At 41.7% G+C, this 27,026-nt stretch overlaps 1 protein-coding gene across 1 annotated transcript in view; it reads right to left on the bottom strand.

The window, feature by feature from the left end:
- Positions 1-252: 252 nt before the first annotated feature.
- The window catches only part of TMEM40 (transmembrane protein 40), a 61,988-nt gene continuing 35,214 nt past the window's right edge, over positions 253-27,026 (bottom strand). Inside the window, exons 4-12 of the mRNA XM_077452081.1 lie at positions 25,944-26,094; positions 25,324-25,428; positions 21,561-21,647; positions 20,608-20,679; positions 18,811-18,873; positions 16,882-16,953; positions 12,040-12,114; positions 5,140-5,211; positions 253-2,040 (exon numbers count right to left, since the gene is read on the bottom strand). Of these exons, the coding sequence (XP_077308207.1) occupies positions 2,024-2,040; positions 5,140-5,211; positions 12,040-12,114; positions 16,882-16,953; positions 18,811-18,873; positions 20,608-20,679; positions 21,561-21,647; positions 25,324-25,428; positions 25,944-26,094 (714 nt within the window). The 3' untranslated portion in view covers positions 253-2,023. The remainder of the gene's footprint in view (positions 2,041-5,139; positions 5,212-12,039; positions 12,115-16,881; positions 16,954-18,810; positions 18,874-20,607; positions 20,680-21,560; positions 21,648-25,323; positions 25,429-25,943; positions 26,095-27,026) is intronic.

The raw sequence follows: 27,026 nt of genomic DNA on the forward strand, positions 1-27,026 counted from the left end.
CCGCCCGTGTGTACGCAGCTTAACTTCAGCTTTGCTTAAGCTCTGAGCTGTACCAGATTTTGCACTCTCTAGTTTTAGTAAATCATCCCCATTGTGTTTTCACACAATGGAAAGTATGGTGGGGAGGCTTTTCGTGGATTTACATTTTGACATATGTTTTTTTCCACCACCAAAATTCACTCTCTAATCTTTTCAGCTTCAGCCAGTAAAAATAAAGGTAATGATCAGATTTGTAAAGAACCGAGACATCACAACGGGCATGTAGTTCAATGTATTATGTAGTATATGTTACAAATTAACTAGAACAATACAGACAGCACAGAAAAGAGGAGCAGCACATACCTCCCATACCTCCCACTTGTACTCCACCACCCTATTTGCCCACTGAAAGGTTCTGGTAATTCTGGGTATGTGGTTGCGCCATTTAACTGTCCTGCTTTACCACAGCAAATGCCTAAGTGGCCAATCATTAGACCTTATCATTGTCGCATATGGGTGGGTCTTAAGCCCTGTGTAAGCTCAGACCCAGTGTTGGGTCACAATGTATACAGGATGTTTTTAAGGAGGGGCTCCAGCAGGTAAATAAGGCTGCTGTGGAGTGCATGGTAGGTATTTAGGCAGATTTGTATTTACTCTGATAGTACAGAGAGCAGCAATGACTTGAAAAGTACAGTAAGCCATCATTCACATGTTACTTCTCTGGCTGCAAAAATTTCTATTTTTCTAAATTCAGGTAAAAAGATTGCACCTGAATGCAAGTAAACACATAGTGTGCTTTCTACAATTTAAACTAATTGCATGCATTTATGTGTTTAGAAATGTATATAATACTATGCACATGTGAATGAGGCTTAAGTGCCCCAACCCTCTTCCACTGAACTGCCATAAGTATGGTTAAAGCTGCCCAATGACACTAGAGATAAGTCAGGCCAGCAGGTATGATTATACTGGTCTCTTACATCTGTGTCTGTGGCAGTATCCCTAAAAATACAAGTTTATGGGTTGCTTTTTAAGCTGTCTATACACCAGTAGGTTTGCAAACAAATGTTTGTATGAGAATTCATACTAAAATTCTCATGAATACATTTGATTTGAAAGTACTTCACATAACATTTGCCTTCAACATTCAATTTGGAGTGAATGGACTTTCCTGAAGAAAAACATCATTCACCGTAAGGGTAGTTTTGCACTGATCTGCTGCAGTTTGACCGCAGAGCAGGTATACCTGGGTACGTGGGTTATCATGCAAGTTACCCACACTTTCCCATAGACTTCTATTAGATCCGGTGGTTTTGGTGCATTTTATGAAAGCACACCAAAAGCAATGCATGCAGGTTTTGCGGTCCACTTTCAGAAAGCACACCAAAACTAACCGATCTAATAGAAGTCTATGGGAAAGGGCAGGGTAACTGCTCAAATCCGCCAGTATACCTGATCTGCAGCCAAACTGCGGCAGATCAGTGTGTAACCAGCCTTAGAAATGTTGTTGAAAAATGTTCTTTCCTGCTTTGAATTTACTTGTCACTGCTGTCGAAAACAAAAATTTTATTAGACCCTACCAACCATTTGAAAATCGAATCAACATTCTTCAAATTAAAATGCTCTCAAATGAAATTCTACTGTTGTATGGCAAGCTTTTAGTAAGGAAAGGGGAATAATAGTGACTGGTCAATGCCAACCTGCTGACTGCTAGCCAGTTGTGACTTTAACTACTTCACTGATGTCTAATGGTACCCTAAGTATGACAGACAATATACAAAATATACAGAATCCCAAATATTAAAAGAAATATTTCAAGTAGAATTGCGGGTTGTTTTCCATCAGGTAAAGAATAGACGTAACCCACCACAACTTCCTCCATTCCAGGTATACAGTATAGACACTATGGTAAATAGGACAAATTATGTTTCATTATCCTTCAGTGAGCAGGCTTTCACATTTTGTTGATGAGGTTTAAATTGAGATATGGTTCATCTGTTTCCAAGGAGCATTTCTGATACTTGGTTTAATTGTCATCTGATTATTACCGATTCTTTAAGGCTAAAAACATAAAAACATAAAACAAATAGCTTACTATATTAACAGTAAAAGTAATCTGTTTGTACCAAAAATTGATTTGATCATAATGCTATAGTACACTATAGTATAGTATAGTGTAAAAGCTACATAAAAACGGAATGATTTTAAAATCTTATAAACCCATATTTTATTCACCAATAGAAAATAGAAAACATATTCAATGTTTAAACTGAGAAAAAGTACAATTTTAAGGAAAAAAAAAAGATAGTTTGAAATTAATAGCAGCAACACTTCTCTAAAAGATTGGGACAAGGAAACAGAAGGCTGGCAAAGTAAGTGGTACTGACAAATAAGAGCTTGAAGAACATTTTTCAACTAATTAGGCTAATTGGCAACAGGTTAGTAACATGAATGTAAAAAGAGCATCTTAAAGAGTCAGAGTGTCTCAGAAGAAAAGATGGGCAGAGGTTCGAACATATGTGAAAAGCTGCAGCTAAAAATTGTCAAACAATTTTAGAATAATATTCTTCAACATAAAATTGCAAAGATTTTAAATATATCATCATCTACAGTACATGATATTATCAGAAAATTCTCAGACTCTGGAGCAATCTCTGTGCGCAAGGGACAAGGCCAAAATTCAATATTGGACGCCCTTCATCTGCATCAAAACAGGCATGATTCTGTGATGGACATCACTGCATGGGCTAAGAAATACTTCCAAAAATGACTGTCTGTGAGCACAGTTCACCGTGTCATCCAAACATGCAAGGTAAAACTATATTATGCAAAGAAGCCGCCATATCTGAACATGATTTAGAAACACTGCCATCTACTCTGGGCCAAAGCTCATTTAAAATGGTCTGTTGCAAAGTGGTCAAACAAATCAAAATGTCATATTCTTTTTGGCAACCATGGGTGCTGCATCCTCCAGATTAAAGAGGAGAGGGACTTTCTGGCTTGTTAATCAGTGCTCAGTTCAAAAGCCTGCATCCCTGATGGTATGGGAGTGCATTAGTGCGTATGGAATGGGCAGCTTGCAGATCTGGAAAGACATCATCAGTAATGAAAGATATATCTAGTTTTTAGAGCAGCATATGTTCCAATCCAGACAACGTCTTTTTCAGGGAAGGCTTTGCATATTTCTGCATGACAATGCTAAACCGCATACTACATCTCTGTCAGCAGCATGGATTCATAGTAGAAAAGGTGCCTAACTGGCCTGCCTGCAGTTCAGACTTCTCACTAACTGAAAATATTTGGTGCATCTTGAAACCAAAAATACCACAAATCTGTTGAGCATTTTTAATCCTATATCAGGCAAGAATGGGACAACATTCCTCTTCCCAAAACGAAATTGCCTGGTCTCACCCATTCCCAGACATTTACAGAGTATTGTTAAAAAAAGAGGGGGTGCTACACTGTGATAAACATGGCCCTCTTCCAACTTTTGAAACATGTTGCTACCATCAATTTTTTTTACCTTAAAAATTACCTTATTTATTTTCTTGTATTTATTTATGTACATTTTACACAGCTTCCCAACTTTTTTGGAATTGGGGTTTGTTGAAAAACAGCAAGTTTTTAATATCATATATTTCTGGATGGTTGAGACCAGGTTATATGGAAGACACCTGGATATGGCTGGGGGTAGCCTGGAATGCCAGCAGAGAAAGGTTACCCAGCAGGGTATTTGTAACATGAAGTCAAAAATAGGACTTCATCTCCTGAAGGATGTTCTTGCATAGGTCTCCTGATGTGTTGTATGGGGTGGGGAGTAAACCTCCTGGGGAGGTGCAAATTAAAATGATTTCCTGACTTGCAGCAACATCAAAGGAACAGATGGTACTGGAAGTTGACCAGGGTCAAGGCACGTGTTCACAAACTAATGTGAAGAAAATAACATACTTCCTGGTGATTTGGAAGAACCCCTTAAAACTTCTCATTGGACAAAGGACTACACGGGCAGACAGAGGGTGTTTGTGTGGGTTGTGTCTGAGAATGCTTTAAAAAGCAATGGTCAGAAATGGTCTGTCTCTTTGTCCTGGAGCCCAGCCAGCATAGAGAACCCAAAAAAAGGACTTACAGTATAGTATCACCACTACTCTTTTTGCTTTATATGCTCTATATTTTCTTATAATTTTTTAGTGTTTTATGTTAGTATTTTTACTTTCTTTATAAATAAATGAGACCTTTGCTTTTTTAAGCATTGTGATTATTTCTATAGCTAACATTGTTATTATATCATCACCATTAACCTTATCAGAGCTTCGATAGACTGGTTAACTATAGGAATACATAGATTATACATAGTTATAAATTAAGTAAGGGGGAGCCAAAACTACTCCCTATTTATTTCAGGGTTGTACAATTACACAATGGAAAAATTTAGAAATCACTCTTATGCCCCATACACACAATAGGATTTTCCGACGGAAAATGTTTGATAGGAGCTTGTTGTCAGAAATTGCGACCATGTGTAGGCTCCATCGGTCATTTTCCATTGGAATTTCTCAAATTTTCTGACAACAAAATCCGTTTGCGTAAATTCCAATCGTGTGTACACAATTCCGACGCCACACATGCTCGGAAGTGCCACATATGCTTGGAATCAAGCAGAAGAGCAGCACTGGCTATTGAACTTAATTTTTCTCAGCTCGTCGTACGTGTTGTACGTCACCGCGTTCTTGACATTCAGAATTTCCGACCAACTTTGTGTGACCATGTGTATGCAAGACAAGTTTGAGCCAACATCCGCCGGAAAAAAAGCATGGATTTTTTTGTCTGAATGTCGGATTGTGTGTACGCAGCATTACCTTTCTTGAAGACATATCCAACTAGTTGTGGAAAATGATTTCAGTTTTTGTATCTTTACTAAGAAAACTTATCAATAGAGAAATATTTAAAAGCTGTCATTACTGTGACCACCTTCTGAAAATGTTAGTTGCCTGGCTATCACACTAATCTGTTGTTTTTAACACATTTCATGTCATTCATAATCAATTATCTGAAACCCTTCATAGCTAAAAGATTTTTCAATTATGAAATGCAGTTGTTGTGAACAGCATTCAAAAAGTTTTCTGGACTGTGGATAGGCAATCATTTTTTTGAGATGCTTACCGAGTGGAAATTTTTTGGCCCATCGTAGAGTGAATTGTAGAATGGCTCGTGCAACACTACGGACTCTATTAACTGTGAAAACAATAAACATATAAATAAGCACTCTGTAGACATGGAGGTTATAGAACACTTCAGGTGCAACAATGACAGTCCTCTTACTCCCAGCTAAATTCTTAAGTCAGAATTCCAGCTTTCATTTGACTTTAAATGGTTTGTTCAGGCCCAGGTGCACAGCAACACTACTAATACAAGTCAGTCAGCATCTGCACAGTGGTGAAACATACAAATTCAAACTGCACGCGCACAAAATTTTTTAGTTCTACCAGCCGCAAATGCACATTCATCATATCCTGACTCTCCAGCAATGTCCACAAATGTCTAAGCTGTCTGATTGGCTGAGACACAGCAGTGGCGCCATTGGCTCCTGCAGCTGTCAAAGTCAGTCAGCCAATCAGGGGAGAGAGGGGGCGGGGCTGGGTTGGGGCTCCGTGTCTGAATGGACTCGACTCCAGTGCCCCCATAGCAAGCTGCTGATTGTGGGGGCACTCGATAGGAGGGAGGGGACAGGAGCAGCAAAGAGGGATGTGAGAAAAGGAGGATCCGGGCTTCTTTGTGCAAAACCACTGCACAGAGGAATTAAGTAAAACATGTTTGTTATTTATTCTTTTTTTTTTACACAAGAGTTTACAATCACTTTAAAGAGGAGTTTCCCTTAAAAAAATAAAAGTCAGCAGCTACAAATACTGCAGCTGCTGACTTTTAATAATCAGACACTTACCTGTCCCAGGGTCCAGCGATGCAGGGGAATGAAGCCCCGCTCGCCCCCCCTCCTCTTGGCGGTGCCGGCATTGCAACTGTAGGCACCCAGCTGTTGATTCACAGCCATACACCCACTGCGCATACACCGCGCAGTCATCTGGGACCTGTCACGTGTCCCAGATGACTGACAGGAGGGAGTGGCGGAGCTGAGCCCTTCCTGCGCTGAGGGGAAATGGCATCAGGAGCCCAGGCACTAAAGGATGACGACTACGAGGGACCCCCTAGCAACAGGCATTTAGAGGTGAGTTTAATTTTTTTTCCCAAATCTAGGCTCAGTTAAAGCAGTTGTATACCTACACAGATGCAAGGCAAAGGCATACTGAGCTAGTATGCAGCACATACTAGCTCATTATGAAATACCTTAGAACGAGGCCTCAACATCTGATCCCGGTCCACGCCAAGGGAGCTGACATGTTCCCTCTGCATTTCTTCTGGGTATTGCGGTTCCTGCGCTGTGAGTGGCCAAAGCCGCTTTTACTTCACTCCCGCACATGCGTGCGGGAGTCTTCTTCCCGGCGAGGTCTACCAGCGTTTGCTGGACCTTCAGCTGGGCCTTCACAGCGCATGCGCAACTTAAGTCAGCGACTGCATGCAAAGTAAATATCTCCTAAAGCGTACAGGTTTAGGAGATATTCATTTTACCTACAGGTAAGCCTGATTATAGGCTTACCTGTAGGTAAAAGTAAAAAAAAAAGGGTATACAACCGATTTAAAGATTACAAAACATAAATGTTATGCAAAAATACCAAGGGAAAAATACGATGGCAATACATGTTATGCCTCTCTATATCTGCACTCTATGCAATCATGATAACACTTTACGTGAAGTTTCTTAGGTAGTTAGAGGCAAAGTGTAAATCCAGAGAGTAGGAGACCTCAGCACTCTGCATGGCATTTTTAAAATTTCTTGGCATTAGGCATTTTTATAGAAGAAGGTAGAGAAAAGAATGGTGTCAGATTCCACGACTCCGTAAAGTCAGTATCCAATGAACCAGCATCGGATAGGATGGGAAGCAAGGAGAAAGTGTTGTGTAAGAGAAAGAGAGGAGGGGGAGGATGAAAGGACAGGGGTTAGTATAGAGGAAAAGGAGAAAAAAAATTAATATATAAATATATATATATATATATATATATATATATATATATATATATATATATATACAGGGAGGGAAGGGGGGGCAGGGTGAGAGGGGTTAGTACCCCTGACTAGTCACAGCCGTTCCAAGTGGAGAACAAGACAATTCCCCCTCATCAAGGGGGTCTGTTAACCAGTTGTCCGAATTCCACAGAGTAAATAAACTCATGGCAGAAATACAATTTTTCGGAGAATTTCTCATGCAGTCCTTTTTCCGGGGCCACCAAGTCCTCCATCGTACATCGCATGTATGTCTGGTACTCTTTTCAGCCATACAGCCACTGTGGGAGGCTGGGTCTGTTTCCAATACAAAGGGATACAGCTTTTAGCCGCTGTGAGCAAAAATGGCAGGATGGATTTCCTGTAACTTTTGGTTGGGATTTTGTGGTGGTGCAGGAGGAAGAACTCAGGGGAGTCTGGGACCACACGATCTGTGAACTTCTGTACAATACGATGCACCTCTGTCCAAAAGGGCTGTATCAACCTGCATGACCAGAATACATGGAGGAGAGAGCCAACTTCCTCCCCGCATCTCCAACACAGGTCAGTAGTCTGTGGGAACATCTTGTGAAGTTTTGCTGGTGTGTAGTACCAGCGGGACAATACTTTATATCCCGCTTCTTGGTGTCTTGCACTTTTGGAAGTGGGAGAAAAGGATGATCTGCTCGACCTGTTTATCTGTGAATTTCAATCCCAAATCTCGTTCCCATCCAGGGATGTAAGGATTCACATCCAGCAGCTGGTACGTTAGAGAAATTGCATGTCTCAATGGGGACCGATCTAGGCAAAGTGACTCAAAGGGTGTCAATGGTCTCCTGAATGCGTCCGGTGGGGGTAAGGATTTGATGTAGTGGGACAGCTGGATCTTCTGCCAGAAGGAAAGTCCCTGTAATGCTGGGTCTTCTATTATTTGTTGTCTATTCATCCACTGTCCTTTAGTGAGAAAATGTCTGACCTATGATCTCTCAGTTAATAACAAATCCATAAATCTAGGATCCAGAAGTCCCGGAGTAAAAAGCCGGGTTGCCCACTACAGGAGTGAGTGAAGATGGTAGTGGTACGAGAGCCAGGTCACAGAAGACTTTCCAGGCTGTCCGGATTGTCGTTCCCACTGTAGGGTGTGATGCTACCTTCTTTGGCAAAGGTAGCCGGCACCACAGAAGCTGAGCCAGCTGTATTCCCGCCAAAGAGTTCTCAATTTGTACCCACTGTTTCAAGGTTTCGTGTCTGCTGCAATCAAGTATGCGAGTGAGATGACAGGCTGCGTAGTAAGAAAGGGCATCTGGGAGGGCAATTCCTCCATTGATTTTTGGAAGTTGAAGTATTGTTTGTGCCAGTCGTGGAGGTTTACCAGCCCAAATGAAATGGGCTATCACTCTATTTACCACTCTCAAAAAGGTTTTAGGTATTTGTATCGGGAGTGCTTGAAAGTGATAAAGGAGTCTAGTTAAAATATTCATTTTCACTATGCCACAGCATCCGAACCAAGTAAAGAGGCCGTTTTGCCATTCCTTCAGGTCCTTCTTAATCGCATTCAAGAGAGGTGGGAAGTTGAAATGGAAAATATCTTCTGTCTTAGCCGGTAACTGGAGTCCCAAATATTTAATATGGGAGGTAGCTCATTTAAAAGGGAAATCCAGTCGAAGTAGTGAAATTAAGGAGGCAGGCAGATTAACATTGAGTGCTTCTGATTTCTGGTAATTAATGAGGTATTGTGATAACTTTTCATATGTCTTTAGTTCTTTAAGAACATTTGGGATGGACAGCAGGGGCTTTGTCAGAAAGAAGAGGAGGTCGTCCGCAAAAGCCGCTACCTTTGGGGAAAGGGAGGTGTCTAGATTGAGGCCTTCTATATCTGGGTTGTTTCTGACAGTGCGCAAGAAAGGTTCTAGGGTGAGGACAAAGATTAAAGGTGACAAAGGACACCCTTGTCTTGTTCCATTCGAAATTTTTAATGCTGGGGAGAGGTATCCCTTGACCTTCACCTGAGCCGAAGCGCACAAATAGATGGCGGAGATCCAGTTCATCATTCGCTCTTTTAATCCTATGTATTTTAATGTTTCAAATAGGAAAGGCCAGCTCACTCGATCAAACACTTTCTTGGCGTACGTCGATAGTAATAACATTGGGATCTTTTGTGTTTTTGCTGCCTGGATTAGATTGATCGCCTTCATCGTGTTGTCACGCGCCTCTCTTGTTGGGACAAATCCCACTTGGTCGGAATGGATCAGTGATGGGAGCAAGTTTATCAGATGCATGGAAAGAATTTTTGTGAAAATGTTTAAATCCACATTTAGAAGGGAGATAGGTCTGTAGTTTTGACAGTGTAACGGATCTTTTCCTTCTCTAGGTAAAACGGTAATGTGGGCTCTCAACGTATCTGTGAATGTCTGTCCCTTTTCCTGCTGCATTATATGCAGAACTAAAATGTGGAATCAGTAAGTCACCAAATGTCCTATAGTACAGGAGGGAAAACCCGTCTGGGCCAGGTGCTTTACCCAATTGCATTTGTGACATTTCTAGAGTCACCTCGTCTGTCGAGATTGACCCCTTGAGCTCACTCAGCTCGTCTTCTGAGATCTGCGGAAGGCCCGATTTGCGTAAATAATCCTGGATGTCCTTCTGATTGATGGACCTGTCTTTTTCTAAAGGTGGGGATGGAAGATTGTATAGGGCCTTATAGTAATCCTGAAAGAGAGCAGCAATCCCCTCCGTAGTATGGACCTTGTTGTTTGTGTCGTTTATCATTTCAGGGATGAACGAACAGGCTTTTTGGGTTCTAAGCACCCATGCCCATTTTGCCGCATTTATTACTATGTTCATAGAATGTACGACGACATTTGGATATCATCGCTTTGGCTTTAAATAATGATCGGAGCTGATGTCTTAGGGCGGTTAGTTCTGACAAGACCTGGGACGCCATTGACTGTTTGTGGGTGGTTTCCAGGCTTCTAGTTTTAACCAGGAGTTCCACAATTTTTTTTGCTCTTTCTTTCTTTATACGAGACCCTATTTGGACCATGACGACTCTAATATAGCTTTTATGGGCTTCCCAGATTATTGTTGGGTTTACTTCTGTAGTTACATTGGTAGAGAAGTATTGTCTCAATTCTTTCGACACTTCAGGCCACTACCTCTGGGGTCTGTATAAGCGTGTCATTGAGTCTCCATGACGATTGTTTCATTACAGGCTGTAACAGATCCATGTCTACGAAGACTGGTGCATGATCGGAGAACGTGATAGAGCCTATCAAGGCTGAGATGACCCTATAGGGGAGTGTTTGTGGCATCATGAACATGTCAATTCTAGTATAGGAATCATGGGGGTGTGAGTAGAATGTGTAGTCCCTGTGGTTGAGATGGAGAACACCTCTCCCTCGGCGAAGTCTCCCAGGCTGGACATGTTTTGTTCCAAAAAAGTAATCTGGTTAGAGTTAGGGAGATATAAATTCACCAGGGTCACCAGGGTAGCTCCCAGTGTTCCCTTGACAAACAGTGCTCTGCCCTCTGCATCATGCAAGCTATCTTTCAGCACCCAAGGGGTGGTATTTCGAATAAGGTTGCTCACCCCTTTTGACTTGGAATCAGAAGAGCAACCGTGGTATGCGGGTGGAAAGAAGCGATCATGGAGTCTTGGTGGTTTGTCCGCACGGAAATGCGTTTCCTGGAGGTAGCACACGTGAGCCCTCATGTGTTTAAGGTTGGAAAGCATCATAGAGTGCTTTTCTGGGGTATTGAGTCCCTTCACATTAATGGAGACCAGGCGGACTGGTTCAGTTTTATCCTTAGGCATGGCTGCAACTGGCTAAACCCAAAACAACACCAACACAAAAAAAAAACCCCCACCAAAAAGAGAAGGGGTTATTGGGAGGGAGGAGACACCGGAAAGCTTGGTAAGGAAGGGAGTAGATTAGGAATGTAAAAGAAGGAAAAGAACAAGGAAGGGAAAGATCAGTTGAGAAGAGCAGTAGTAGGGGAGGAGAAAACTAATACGCCACGGGCGTATACGAGACCTCGGTGCGCCCAGATGACCTCTCAAAAAAATAAGAAGGCCACCTTACAGGTGCAATCCTAAGTGGGGAAGGTGGTTGGGCACAACAGGGATCAGGAGCTCCCTATCCCGACCCAAAATGCAAGTGTACAAAAGCAACCACATATTAAGAGTCCTAGCGGCCGGACAAGCAGGCAGGGCACTGTCCGCCTCGGCACCACTTCTATGGCCATCGGGGTTTAGACGCCGCCTGACCCACAAGACCCCATGGACAGCTCCTATGACGACACAAATATTGCGTTTGATTCTGAGTAAGAGTATATAACCAAACAACACAGCAGAGAAATTTTAACTCTCTTATAACGGAGAAAAAAAAACAGATAAATAAAAACACAGAAAACCATGTAACTATCAATATACAACCAGTTAGGCAGCCTTATATATAACAGGACTAGATTCCCATCTGGGAAGTCCCCAGTCTATCAGCCAGGGAGGGGACCGATGTTATACATCCCTACAGGGTGGACGCCAGTACCCTCTCACGTATCGTAGGCATGGAGAAAGCAGATACACGTCCCCTCCCCCAACCACCTGTCCCCACGAGCCATCTCCTGCACCCAGATCCGCTTGCTACCAGGGTCGGGGAGGGACCAGAGAAGAAGCAGTCAGGTGTATGTGAGACTGTCCTCCACGTGGGAAGGAGGGAGGGAAAGCCAAGGACTAAGGAGGGAGGGAAGGCCGGGCCAGTAAGGGGAGGAGGGAATGGATTGAGAGAAGGAAAGGGGAAGGAGGGGGAACACCGGAGGGGGATAGAAGGGGGGAGACACGAACATGCACATTGATTCTTAATGACACACATAACTGGGGGTGTAGCAGGGGTGCGTGCCTCACTTGCATACTTTGCTTCCCTCTTTCCTGTCTCAGAAAGTTAAAAGGTAGACTTATTGCCTCTTACCAAAACCAAAATAAAACATGATGGCTTCCAGAAATGCAAATGAAATTAGCCCAATTCCAGCAGAAACTGTCCAATCTAAAGAGAAAGGAAAATATGAAAATGTTAAAATTTTCGCCTTAAAGCGAGTCTATGGTCAAAATGGAAAATTATTATTTCTATTTTTATACTTTTCTAGCCTATTCCTATTAACCCGAATGATCTTAAAGTCTGTAACTTTACTTTGTGAAGATATATTCACTACTCCATGCGAGTAGGCACTGCTGTGTCACAGAATACACAGAACCTGCCAAAAATTTTTGGATAGAGCAAGGGAAGGTTCTAAACCTTGTCAGACTTCTTTTTTTTGCCATCTGTGTCCCATTGGGGAAGATTTCCCTTCACTTCCTGTCCAATAGCCAGTCAGGAAGTGAGAGGAAATTCCTGCAAATTAAGGGAATTCCTTAGGGACCCCAGGTCATTAGAATTAGTGTCCCCATTGGAAGATTTCCCCACTATTACTTTTCTGGGGACAAGTCAAAAGTTGGGACTTTCTCTTACTTTCACTTTTAAATGATAATGGTAGATAGGACAAATAGAGACGGTGAATCTCCGTAATGGGGACACAGACAGCAATAAAAACTGACAGGGGTACTAATCCCTCTCTACTCTATCCAAAACTGAAAAAAAAGTTTTGCCTTTAGTTATACTTCAACTACAATGTGCTGAGAAGCATAGCTCCCAACTGTCCTGATTACGAGGAATTGTCCCTGATTTAGAACAAAGTCCCTCTGTCCCTCTTTCCTCCTCATTTGTCCCTCATTTTGGTCTGATCTATATAGTTGTATTTAAAATGCACTTTTTTTCTTTCTAAAAGTTCCCAGTGCTAAACCTTTTCATCCAATGTGTAAATTTCAAATGCCAATATAATAGTCATAGTAGTCATAATTCTCCTTTAAAGGGATGTGGCAGGGGGTGTGTCCTATGCCTACATACTTTTGCTTATTGGTTTAAAAAAAAACATTTTAGGCCTGAAGATTAGTTAAAACTCCAACTTCATATGTTTTCTAAAAGCAGAAGAAAATAAAATGGTGGTAGATCCAATTTTATATGTCACATGATATTTGCACAACTGTTTATCAAGCACAACATTTCAGTAAAAAATACACTAAACGCAACCTGGAACACCTTCTAGTAAAGCCCATCAATCCTTGTGGGATGTTCTGGTGAAGATCTGGTGGCATTCCCCTAAATCCTGCGTCTTGCCTCTTCTTTAAGGCTCACTTCTACAAAGTGCAGATAATACAGAGGGTCTTTAATCTACTATTGCCGCTGGCAAATCCAGAGCAGAGAAGCTGAGTCTGTTTAGCTTCACTGCTAATTATATTACTGCTCAAAAAAAGAGTAGGGAGTCAAAAAATGGCAGCTACTGTCAGATGCCTCTTGCAAAAGTATCCCCCCCCCCCCCCCTTGGTTTTTTACCTATTGTGTTACATTACAGCCTTTAGTTCAATGTTTTTTTTAATCTGAATTATATTTGATGGATCAGAACACGATAGTCTAAGTTGGTGAAGTAAAATTAGAAAAATATATACATAAAACTATTTTTCAGAAATAAAAAAATGATAATTGGCATGTGCGTATGTATTCACCCCCTTTGTTATGAAGCCCATAAAAAGCTCTGGTGCAACCAATTACCTTCAGAAGTCACATAATTTGTGAAATGATGTCCACCTGTGTGCAATCTAAGTGTCACATGATCTGTCATTACATATACACACCTCTTTGAAAGACCCTAGAGGCTGCAACACCTAAGCAAGAGGCACCACTAACCAAACACTGCCATGAAGACCAAGGACCTCTCCAAACAAGTAAGGCCGCGTACACACGGGCGGATTGTCTGCCCAACTAAGTTCGGCAGACAATCCGACAGACAGTCCGTTCAAAATTAGCATGAACGGACTTGATCACACACGATGAGCAGACAGTCCGCTGAAAGCGTGCGTGATGACGTGCACAGCAGGTACGACGGGACTAGAAAAACGACGTCCTATACACTGCAATGCAACCTTCGGCCGTGTAAACCCTTTCTGAGCATGCGCCATACTTAGTCCGTCCAACTTGCCTACACACGAGCGGACTGTCCGCTGAAACCAAGTTTGGACGGACAAAACCAAGTTTGAATGGACTGTCTTACGGAAATTCCGTAAGACTTTGTTTGTCAGACTGTCCGCTGAAAAAGTCCGCTGAAGCCCACACACGAGCGGATTGTCCGCTGAAACACTGTTCAGCGGACTAAGTTGGGCAGACAGTCCACCCGTGTGTACGCGGCCTTAGGGACAATGTTGTTAGAAGTCAGGGTTATGTTATAAAAAAGTATCCAAATCTTTGATGATCCCTAGGAGCACCATCAAATCTATCATAATAAAATGGAAAGAACATGGCACAACAGCAAACCTGCCAAGAGACGGCCGCACACCAAAACTCATGGACCGGGCAAGGACATTTATCAGAGAGGCAGCACAGAGACCTAAGGTAACCCTGGAGGAGCTGCAGAATTCCACAGCAGAGAATTGAGTATCTGTACATAGGACGACAATAAGCCGTACGCTCCATAGAGTGGCAGAGTGGCCAGAAGAAAGCCATTACTTTCAGCAAAAAACAAAATGGCACGTTTTGAGTTTGCGAAAAAGGCATGTGGGAGACTCCCAAAATGTATGGAGGAAGGTGCTTTGGTCTGATGAGACTAAAATTTAACTTTTTGGCCATCAAAGAAAACGCTATGTCTGGCGCAAACCAAACACATGACATCACCCAAAGAACACCATCCCCACAGTGAAACATGGTGATGGCAGCATCATGCTATGGGGATGTTTTTCAGCTGTCCGGACTGGGAAACTGGTCAGAGTTGAGGGAAAGATGGGTGGTGTTAAATACAGGGATATTCTTGAGCAAAACCTGTAGCACTCTGTGTGTGATTTAAGGCTAGGATGGAGGTTCACCTTCCAGCAGGACAATGACCCCAAACACACTGCTAAAGCAACACTTGAGTGGTTTAAGGGGAAACATTTAAATGTGTTGGAATGGCCTAGTCAAAGCTCAGACCTCAAGCCAATAGAAAATCTGTGGCCAGACTTAAAGATTGCTGTTCACAAGCGCAAACCATCCAACTTGAAGGAGCTGGAACAGTTTTGCAAGGAGGAATGGGCAAAAAACCCAGTGGTAAGATGTGGCAAGCTCATAGAGACTTATGCAAAGCGACTTGGAGTTGTGATAACCGCAAAAGGTGGCTCTGCAAAGCATTGACTTTAGGGGGGTGAATAGTTATGCACATTGACTTTTTCTGTTATTTTGTCCTATTTGTTGTTTAATTCACAATAAAAAAAAATCTTCAAAGTTGTGGGCATGTTCTGTAAATTAAATGATGCAAATCCTCAAACAATCCATGTTAATTCCAGGTTGTGAGGCAACAAAGCACGAAAAATGCCAAGGGGTTGAATACTTTTGCAAGGCACTGTATATGGGAAAATTTATTATAAATTAGTCACAGAAAAAAATACAGTGATTTATAGCAACCGTATAATTAAAAAAACTGAGATCTGGCTGTTTGCTGTGGTTACAATGACCATGGGCGTCCACAGGTAGGGGCAAGGGGGGTCAAGAACCCCCCCCCTGGCAGGGCTGGAGCTACCTATAGGCAAGTGCACACAATCAGTCGGGGGCGCCGCACTGCATGTCCCAGGGCCGGAAGTCACATACACAACATGGAGTGTCAGGGAGTGATGGTGTTTGCGGCCCCTAAGCTGAGGCAGCGCGGCCAGAGGCAGGAAATACAAAGCTCTCGCAACTTGCCTGTTACCTTTTACCTGCTGCCTGGATAGCTTCTGCTAATGCTCAGCCTGATCAGATCACTAATGATTTCTCTCCTCTCCTCTCCTCTCCTCTCCTCTCCTCTCCTCCTTGGCTCAGACTGCCGGGTGTGTGTGCTCTGCCTGGACATGTGTTAGAGGCCCAACGCTCCCTTCTAGATAGGGGCCCCAAGAACACCCACCGCATGGGGCCCCAGTCTCATCTGAGCTGCTTGGCAAGTACAGCTGTTGTTGGAGCCTTCCATCTGCCTTTTCTGGGGTTAGTAATCCATTTAATTCTCTCTAATGTCATCTGAATCTTGTAATATAGAAATTGATTGGAGGGAAGTTCTCCATACTAATGATTGTGTGTTTATTGTAAAAGGGATGTAATGTATCTGGGTGTAATCTATGTGTATGAGGGTTTAATGTATTTGTGTGTATGGGGTTGTAATGTATCTGGGGGTAATCTGTGTGTATGGGGGTGTAATGTATCTGTGTGTATGGAGGTGTAATGTATATGGGTATAATCTGTGTGTATGGGGGTGTAATGTATGTGTGTATTGTATCTGTGCGTATGGAGGTGTAATGTATCTGGGTATAATCTGTGTGTATGGGGGTGTAATGTATCTGTGTGTATCTGTACTATGTCCACAGTCTCTGACCATGATAATGACATTGTCAAAAAGAGGTGGAGCATGGGTGACTTTAAAATGATATCCCCCCCCCCCCCCCCTGAAAAAAGTTCTGCGGACGCCCATGACAATGACATTAATTATTTAGGCCACTTTGACACTGAGGCGCTTTTCAAGCGTTTTAGGTCTAAAAATAGCTCCCAAAATGCCCTGCCCATTGAAATGAATTGGCAGTACTGCCGAATGCTGCGCTTTACCACGAGTGCAGGGCAGTCTTCAGTGTGAAAGTGGCCTTAATGTGACCTTATTGTCCAATGATCTTTTTTAAAATCTGGTGGCCTATTGATATTATAGAACAGTATTCCTTTTTAAGATAATCTTACCTGAAAGGTTATGTTCAACCACCAAAACTGTTCCCAGGGCGAAACACAGAGTTATGAAATGAAAGAATATATCTAGGAGGAGGAGTAAAAACAATGACTATACAAATAAAGTAAGACTGAAATTAATCAAACACCTATGAAAGTATCCAGGAGCATTGAGGTTGATTGATAAAAACTTGGGGATTTGTTGGGCTTGTACAATACATGGGTAGAATATCAATGGATCTCTAGTATTAATGTTAGGGTATTGGTGGTGTTACTTTTTTTTGTACAACACTATAGCGCCAAAAATAGCACCTGTAAAGCGTCTATCCACTCACTCCAGTATGAAAGTCCGAGGGCTTTCACACTGGAGCGGTGCGCTGGCAGGACGCTCAAAAAGGTCCTGCAATCAGCATCTTTGAGGCGATGTAGGAGCAGCGCTTTGCCGTCACTTGTAACCATTTTTTGTCTGTTAGCAGGAGTTAAAAGCGCTTTGACAGATGTGTCAAATTGAAGTGTTGGAGGAGGTTTATTATGTTCATGGCTCAATTACAGGATTAAAATAGGTGTTAAGTAATAATAAAATCTTATTATTTTGTACTGTATGTGAACTACAGTAACATCACATCTTTGGCATAATTGTAGAAGAGATGCTATCAGCTGCCATGTCTCCACATTTGGTTCCTGATAAAAGTCCATTTTGCAATAGTGGATTTTTTTTTTTTAGAAAACCCTAATGAAGCATACACACGATCAGAAATTATGGTCGAAAAAAGCTCTGATGGTTTTCCGGACGAAATTCCAAAGGAATTTCCGCTCAAGCTTGTGTTGCCTACATACACGGTTACACCATATTCCGACAGTCAATAACACGGTGACATACAACACTACGACGAGTAGAGAAAATGAAGTTCAATGCTTCCGAGCATGTGTTGAATTGTTTCCGAGCATGTGCAGGAATTTTGTGCATCGGAACTGCTACAGACGATCGGAATTTCCGATCGAAACTTTTTCCGTCTGAAAAATTGAGAACATGCTCTCAATATTTTGCTGGCCGAAATTCCGCCAGCAAAAGGAGCCTACACATAGTTGCATTTTCCGATGAAAAGCTCTCATTGGTCTTTTAATGGCCGAATTTCTGATCGTGTGTATGCGATATAACACTGCCATTTTTTAATTATTTGTAACTTACTATAAAGCGTCTTTTAGTCTAAACAGACTGCAATGAGGTTGTGGTCAGGAGGTCCCTTGTGTAGGAGCAGTATCATCAATAAGCTATATTGTTAACCAAAATACCCTGTGCAAATAGTTTACTATTGACAATGCCCCTGCACAAGCAAACTCAGCCTCAGCACCATCAGTCTCATTTTGCAAAACTGTTCGAAAGTCACAGTCAGACCCTGATGATATAGTGTTTATGGTGGAAATCATGGCGGAAACAGGAAAGCCTGGAAACAGAAAAATTGGACACACAGAAGTGTTGGGTTCTAATTTTTCCAGCACTTACAATGCATTTAAGAACTGGAATGCCCAATAGTAATTTTAATTGAAACTGACACAATCTTTTAAATAACAATATTAGGACTGGTAAATGATCTCTTTAAGGTTCGGGGACATGGCCCGAGGAATAACACTGACTGAGGCTTTCACATGTATACATCGACACTAGGATCAGCTATGGTGAGCGGCAGTTTTATGTCTAAATATTCAGAACTCTCTAAAGTTCTTTTACTAAAAATATCCAGAACTAACCAGAAGCGTTGAAAAAGTGCTAAAGCCCATTTCAGAGGAAAACAGCACCATCTAATGTTTGTGACTAGGTGAAAGCGAAAGTCATTTTTTTCAAAGACATTTACACAAAACCAGACATCTACTAGAATCAAATTTACTTTTTTCTACAATTGTCTGATATTACATAAATGCATGCTTTACATATAAACAACATACCATTTTTATTTTTTCTCCATTGTCCTCTATTTGTTTCTAAACGTTGCGCCTCAGTTGTAATTACTAAAAACAATATATGGTAAAAGAAACATAATTATAAGGTATTGCGTACAATTAGTTGACTTATGTTACTGAAATAAAAAGTCTGACTTAAAGTTTAATAATTAGTACCTGAAAAACTCTCAGGGTTTGGTCTGTTATCTGAGTCACCCAGCAGTGTGTAGCAGTACCCCTTAAAATCCTACCATGCATCTCCCATGTCCAAAACAAGAATACCAATGGGAATTTCCTATAAAATCAACTAACAACCTAGAGAATGTTAGAGCAAGGTTTGCTCCTGGCTGTTGAATATCACATCAATTTTCCAAAAGAGAAGTAGCACCCTTATTGGCTAAACAACATCATTTCATCATGGTATCATAAATTAAAGCCAAACTCCAAATGAAAGGGATCTCAATTGGTTATCTCAATCTTCATCCCCCAGTGAGAATATAAGTTGGAGTTGGAGTTGATGCTCCTGGACCATGGGCACCAGAAATGGAAGGGACCACAGGGCTCCGTTACTTGTTCACAGGGAACAGAGGAACTAATCAGATAACAACAGATATTTATGAGTATTCAAAAACTCCCTCAGTTAAGCTAAATTTTGTTTCAGGCACACCAAATCACTTCTTGAAGGATATTAAGAAAGTCAAATCAAAAGTTAAAATTATATAAGTGTAGCAGCGGGCTCCTAAAGAGCACGCACTATGGGTTTTTTCAAAGTTAAACTTTACCCAAACTACAGTTTGGTTTGGGTCTATTTGCCTAAATTGGACTTCTGTGTCAGTCTGACTGGGCTGTGAGATGTTCAGCCTGGCCACAGGGGGCACTGCCTCTTGTGTCGGGCGTGGAACTATGGTCTGGTCAGGCGCTTAAGTTACTCTCTTTTGGAGCCAGGTCAGTGGGAGTGGCCCTCTCGCTGTGCCCTCTGGGAGAGGGTATTTCAGATATGGACGTCACGTGGTTCGGGGTTCCAGTCCAGTGTGATGTGCTGACTACTTGGTCCTGGTCCTCCTGACCAGCCCCCAGGAAGGCTATGGCCTGGGGTGCGAATCCACCCAACTTTAATGCCTCGGGGCTGGCTAGCCCAAGGCAAGGAAACTAAAGGAGGATTCTGAGGTGGTTGGGTGCCGTCTCTGGTTCGGGAGAGACCCATTGTACTTCGAGCATTCCAGGGGAGGACTCTTTAGAAGAACACCATGTACGGGTTGGTTTTCTTAACAAGGGCTGAAGTTACCAAAAGAATCCGGTCTTATGGATATCGCCAAGCAGGCTGAGAAATCCAGGTATCCTACAAGTGTTCTGCAACAACGTCTATGACAAAGACTTTGTTCCTGAGTAAGCACCTTGTTGGCTGCTAGGCCTTGTGAGAGAGGGACTGTCCAACCTGAGTGTTCATCCCGCTGCGAATGGCTATTCTCTGGATGCAGTCAAAGTAAGCAAGTTCTTTAACGTTTTTTGGAAGTTTTTTGGAGAGTACCTGAACAACCATTTCCAACCCTCTCATCCCAAGTTGAAAGACTGTTCAATGAGTTTTTGCAAATAAAATCCATTCAAGTGGATCTATTGTCAGTCTCAAGTTACTGGGTCATCTACCACGGGACATCCCCTAGACGTGGCACAAGGAGAACGGAAGGTAACGGTAAGCCCAAAAATAACCAGCAGCTCCTTCGGGGGTTAGTGCTACATAAGATTTCAGAACGTTAAGTAAAAAAGTGATGCAACGGTTGCAAACAGAAGACCAATAAATATCACCTGTATCATAGGGAGGGGGCTGATCATCTTCATCTCCATTATCTTTATATGTCTGTTTCCACTTGTCGTTTTCTGTTAAAACAACACATCTAGGTTTACAGAGAGAACATTACTAGTCACCGCAAAAAACAGGTAGAAAGACCCACAACCAGTATTCCATAGCAACCAGTCTTTAAACATTATTGGTTGCGATAGATTAGCCTATCACAAATCTTTTTAAATCATTAAATAAAGGAGGCATAGGGGGTTTAATTTACTAAAAATGGAGAATGCAAAATCTGGCACAGCTGTGCATGGTAGCCAATTATCTTTTCTAACTTCAGCTTGTTCAATTAAAGTGGTTCAAAATTCATGTGCAGTAGCCCCCCTAATACTTACCTAAGTCCATCTCATTCCAGCGATGTTGCACAAGAGTCTCGGATGTCTGGGACTCTCCCTCATTATTGGCTGAGGCAGCAGCCGGGCGCCATTGGCTGCTGTCAATCAGTCAGTGAGATAATGAGGAGAGAGGGGGTAGGGCCTAGCCGTTGCTTTGTGTCTGAATGGACACAAAGAGCAGCAGCTCGGCTCAAATGAACCCCATGGCAAGCTGCTTGCTGTGGGGGCACTCAGCAGAAAGGAGGGGCCAGGACAGCCCACGAGGGACCTTAGAAGAGGAGGATCTGGGCTGCTCTGTGCAAAACCACTGCACAGAGCAGGTAAGTATGAGATGTTTATTTTTAAGCCCCCAAAAAATTTGACTTTAGTATCACTTTAAGCATTGACAAAAAAAACTGGAAGTTGATTGGTGTCTATGCAGAGCTTCACCAGATTTTTGCATTCTCAAGTTTCTGTAATCAACCCCATAGTGTGCAAAAAGCAGGGACATGAACAATAATAATTGTGATATGTAATAAGCATATAATGAATTCACAAAATAATGCTACATAATTATTTTTTTTATAAATGTATACCTTTGGAATCTGCTATAATATCTGTGTTCTCATTATTTCTATTTGTATGTGGTCTTGCTGCTATAGAAGCAACTGGTTTCGTGACACCTGGAATAAAAGAATGCTGCATAAATGACTGCACAGCTGTTCCAACAATGACTAAATTGTACACTAGGTGTAATCATCACATAAGATACTACCAGGAAATGGGTGTAAGTGCAAGGTGCTATTGACTAAAAATAAATAATTATTACTCAGGACCTAAAACTCAAAAGAAATATCTAAAGATATGGTGAAGCTAAATTTGAGATGGGTGCCAAAAACCAATGCATAAATGTAATTACAAAAGATATAAAAGGTCGTACAGCACCTGTCACCTTAAAATTAACACATGTTCTATCCCAAAAATGTCATTCCTAATGCACAGAATTAAGCAAAACATTCCATACAAAAATTACTCAGTTGAATTAATTAAAACTGACCTGTGATATCAATTAAATAGGCTTTTGTGGTTTTAATTGGTACCTGTTTAAAACACAGGCAAACCAGAACTATGGAAATGAACCCCGATGCCGCATACACAGGAGTGGAATTATGGTCGGAAAAAGCTCTGATGGTTTTCCGGACGGAATTCCGCTCAAGCTGTCTTGTCTACACACGATCACACCAAATTCTGACTGTTAAGAACGCGGTAACATACACCACTACGACGAGCCGAGAAAAAGTTCAATGCTTCCGAGCATGCGCCAAATTGTTTCCGAGCATGGGTAGGAATTTTGAGCATCGGAATTGCTACAGACGATCGGAATTTCCAATAGAAACTTTTTTCATTTAGATTTCCGGGTCTGTGACACACATGCCCGCCGCCGGCAACCCGCTTCCACTATGATTGGACACAGCGGGAGTCAAGCAGCGAGTATGGCTGGCCCCATATTCACTGGCACATGGCGATCATTCCTGAGAGAGGCAGAACAGCGGTCTGCCTGTGTAAACAAGGCAGATTGCCATTCTGTCAGAGGGGAAGATGCAGAACTTGTGTTTCTACTAAGCAGACACACGGATCTCTGTCTTCCCCCATTTAAAGCACCCCACACACAGTTAGCAAGCACTCCCAGGGAACACATTTAACCCTTTGATCGCCCCTGATGTTAACCCCTTTCCTGCCAGTGTCATTAGTACATTGACAGTGCACTTTTTTTAGCACTGATCACTGTATTAGTGTCACTGGTCCCCAAAAAGTATCACTTATTGTCAGATTTGTCCACCACAATGTCACAGTCTTGTTAAAAATCGCTGATCACCGCCATTACTAGTAAAAACCATAAAAAAAATAAAAAATTCCATAAATATATCCTATAGTTTGTAAGCAATATAACTTGCGCAAACCAATCATTGTACGCTTATTGGAATTTTTTTTTTCACCAAAACATATAGCAGAATACATATACAACAAATTATATTTTTTACACTTTTTTATTGGATATATTTTACAGGAAAAAGTAAAAAAAAAAAAAAAATTCAAAATTGTTGGTCTTTTTTCGTTTATAGAGCAAAAAATGTAAACTGCAGTGGTGATCAAATACCACCAAAAGAAAGCTCAATTTGTGGGAAAAAAAGGATATAAATGTATGTGGGTACAGCGTCACATGACCGATCAATTGTCAGTTAAATTAAACCAGTGCCATGTCCCAAAAAATGGCCTTCCCAAGCTGAAGTGGTTAAACCTTCAGTATGTTCTTCATGTTGCACCATATAGTGAGCGGAACCTCAACCAACTATTAAAATGAGCAGATTATCAGACAGTATGACCTCCAAATCATAGGAGGCCAGACTTTGCCTATGTTATCCATGTTATGTTAACAAGAAACTTGATCAGACTGGCTTTATATACTGGATTCACTCTCTCCATCCATTAGCCCATCAGAATAAAATCATGCAACTGCCCCTCCTCTACATCAGCTTCTCTGTTTTTAGATGGTGCCACCCTCTTACAGAATGCAGAATGGAGAGCAGAGGCACCTGATGGGCAAATAGATGGAGGGAATACATCTTGCAGAGTGGCTTTTATTAACCATGGGTCCATGGAATCCTATGGTTCCTCCCAGGGCTCAAGTCCTGCGGGAACGCATAGGAACGGAGTTCCTGTACTTTTTCCACAACAGGAACTCAGTTCCCATTAGCAGCCATGTCCTGCAAGACTTTGAAGTATGCAAGCTGTGTGGCAGGTGCTACACCAGCATCTGCCGGCACAGCTCGCAATAGTAAGTGTCACACACCTGACCATTCAGGCATTGCCAGTAGGGGGCCCCATGACAGATTCCGCTTCGATCTACCTGTCAATCACAGCTAGCTGACGGGTAGATCAGGTCCCTGCTGCTAAGAGATTGTATTTAGTCAGACCTCTTGTGATGCTCTCCTCCCCGCTGGCCCCTCCTGATTTTCTGTCTCCTCACCCCCCTCCCCCCAGTCTCCTGCATACTTGCTCTGTGTTTTCCACTGAATCTTCCCCTTCTCTATCTTCAGTGCCTTATGATGAGAGAACCCAGAGGAGGAGCACAGCTATTCTGCTCACAGGACATGCAGGGAGAGAGGTGAGCTGAGGGAGGAACATCAGTTTGGGGTGGTAAGCTGAGAACAATACCTGGCAAAGTTTAATGCCAGGAGGGAAGTTTATGTGGAAATATGTGAAGGGTTGGAATAGCAGCGAGTGTGTGTTGGAGCCCTGCAGAGTTTGCAGCCCCCCAAGCTAACATACATCTCCTAAGCAGGAACACATGACTATCTCCCTAAGCATTCTGTCCAGATAATGTGCAGCTAACTTACGATCTTTCCGTTTAACCCTGTGTTATCCAAACTCTGTTCAATGAAAAGTGTAAACTCACCACAAAAACACTCTATATACAAAATAACATTCCCCAATAAAGATCAGAACATGATGTTCACATTTGCATGGAAGCACAATTGAATGAATGCTGATTATTCAGAGAATTACCATATTTATGTTTATTGAGGATTGTTTTTTTATGTACTAAGAGTTAAGCTTCATACACACAATACGAAAATTGGATGAAAAATACCACTTTTAAAGCATTCCTGCATATAAGCGTATCATTTTTTATTTTTTTTGGTGGGGGAGTGGATCTTGGGTGGGAGTTCCCACACTTTTTTCCCCAGGACTTGACCCCTGGTTCCTCCAGAGATTACTAGAGTTTCCTTGAGCCATTTGTGCCTCTCAGATAAGTAACCACTGATAACAATGATTCTTTTAATTATCTGTAAGAGCGGGATTCTTCCCATTGACCACCAATGTAAGGAGCATTCTTATGAATGATCAATAATGCAAGGATAATCTTTCTCTTAGCGCACATTTCTACTGCTATATTTTGCACTAATACTGCATATTAAGTGTGCCAGAGGGGTTGGGACTGTTTTTGGGCTTGGGAGGCAGAGTACGGAACCAAATATACTTAAGCGGCTCCTTCGGGGGAGTAGCTCTACATATGATTTAGAAGTCATAGTGTCTGGTTAGCTGCTCAGTTCGACATTTGGTGGAGGTGCTGCTCAATATGGTACAATGTGAAGGACACACTAAAGATTTAACCAGTTTTGAACTCCAATGTGGTGTATAGATAATATATAATGACAGACTGTCCCTAGTGCCCTTTACTTCTTGGTTACAGATAAAGAAAAAAAAGCAGCATCAGATTCTATGGTAAAGTCATTATGAAACATGGCAAATAGGCAAACCACAAGGATCAACAGTAGAATTTTAGATCCAGCTTACCTTGAGAATGGCGTTTTGTAAAAGTTTGTGATATTTCAGCTACTTTTTTTTCTAATGAAGGTAGGTATTTGTCTCTTAGCTTCGAAATCAGTGCCATCTTCTTATCTACCATGAAGAATTACAACCCATTTATAAATATGTCAGCAACCAGATGGTTATTTTTCTTAAAGGGCTAATGTCAGAACTGCACAAGTATCACAGTTTATTCAATAGAGCAGTGGAAAAATCAACAAGGCTGTACAAGATGCAATAATCCTTAGCAACAAATCAGCTGTCACTCCACTGCGGCAACAGTTGAGAATATTTCTAAATTGATGCGATGCAAAGGGATACTCTACTTTGCACATTGTCATTCTGTTGTATTTAATTTTGGTTGTCACTAAATATCTTGCAATGGATATTAAAGCTATCAGGACTGTTCTGCCCCTCCTAGGTTGTCTCTCCCCTGAGACAACAATGAAAAGGGTCAGCACATCAAAAAAGGTAATTCAATGAAGAATGGACTCTGCTGGATTGTTAGTGCAATACCAGGAATCTCACCTCTTACACTGGAAAGTAAATGGAAAATCCACACAGTATATTATGACATAAAATACAGTAACTGAATCTAAAACAAATACCATTTTCTTGGCTGCTGGGAAGTTTTCTATAGGTAGTTTCATCAGTCACGTGTAGTAACAGGTAAAACACCACCAATGCTCTGGAATCTTTCTCATCTGCACAAGTCAGCACATGCTCCCGTTTGCTGTGTAGATCACTCAACTGAAGAATCTACAATACAAAGCAAAGTATTAAGAAGGAACCATCACATAAAATGTAAAGCCTAACACTAGGGAAGGGATAGAGACTTGGTCATTTTTTGTTACTACTTTCTGTGTCCCTATAGGGGAGATTTACCTCCACTTACTGCCAGAAAAAAAGATATGTTAAGAAATCTCTTCAGTGGGATCACAGACAAAAACAAAAATTTATTTTTTATTTAGTGGGGAAAGCTAAAAAATTAAAAAAAAAAATGTCATTGCCCCCTTCATTTCTTTTATGGGTGTAGAATTTAGGGAATATCTCTCTAAAGCCTCGTACACACCATCAGACTTTGTAAAACTTTCCCGTGGATTTTTGTACAAAGGGCGTCGGCCGTGAACCTGTATTGCATACACACGGCAGGACTTTTTCAGCCAACTTTCACCAAATCACGTGGTTTTTCTGCTCTTTACCGCCACCTTTAGTCAACTTCTGTATTGTTGTCTGATCTTTTGCATTGGTTCTGAGCATGCGTGTTTGGACTTTGCTCCATCGGACTTTTGTTGCCAGAAAGTTTGTCCGTTTGCACAGCCAACAAAAGTCCGATGAAAACCGAAAAAGTTTGTCCGATGGAGCGTACACACAGTCGGATGTTGCTTTAAAACAGCTAATTTGCATGTTTGTTGTCAAAAAGTCTGATCGTGTGTATTGGCCTTAAGGGGCTCATAAAATTCTGACAGAGGTTATACATTTTTTTGTTGACTAGGACTGGGCTTTTAAAGATGCTGACAGAGTCTATTAAAAAAAAATATTTATATCTTTAATCATTGAATTGCTGCCTGTCCAAGCATTCATTTATTGGTGACACATTCCCTTTATTGATCAATAAAGTTTTATTGACATTCTAGCCATACAAAGAACAAAACATATATAAAAAACAAAGCAATTGTTGCTGCAGAATG

Source organism: Lithobates pipiens, unplaced genomic scaffold, assembly GCF_037356315.1.
Source record: "Lithobates pipiens isolate NorthernLeopardFrog02 unplaced genomic scaffold, aLitPip1_a1.2 Scaffold_23, whole genome shotgun sequence".
NCBI lineage: Eukaryota > Metazoa > Chordata > Amphibia > Anura > Ranidae > Lithobates > Lithobates pipiens.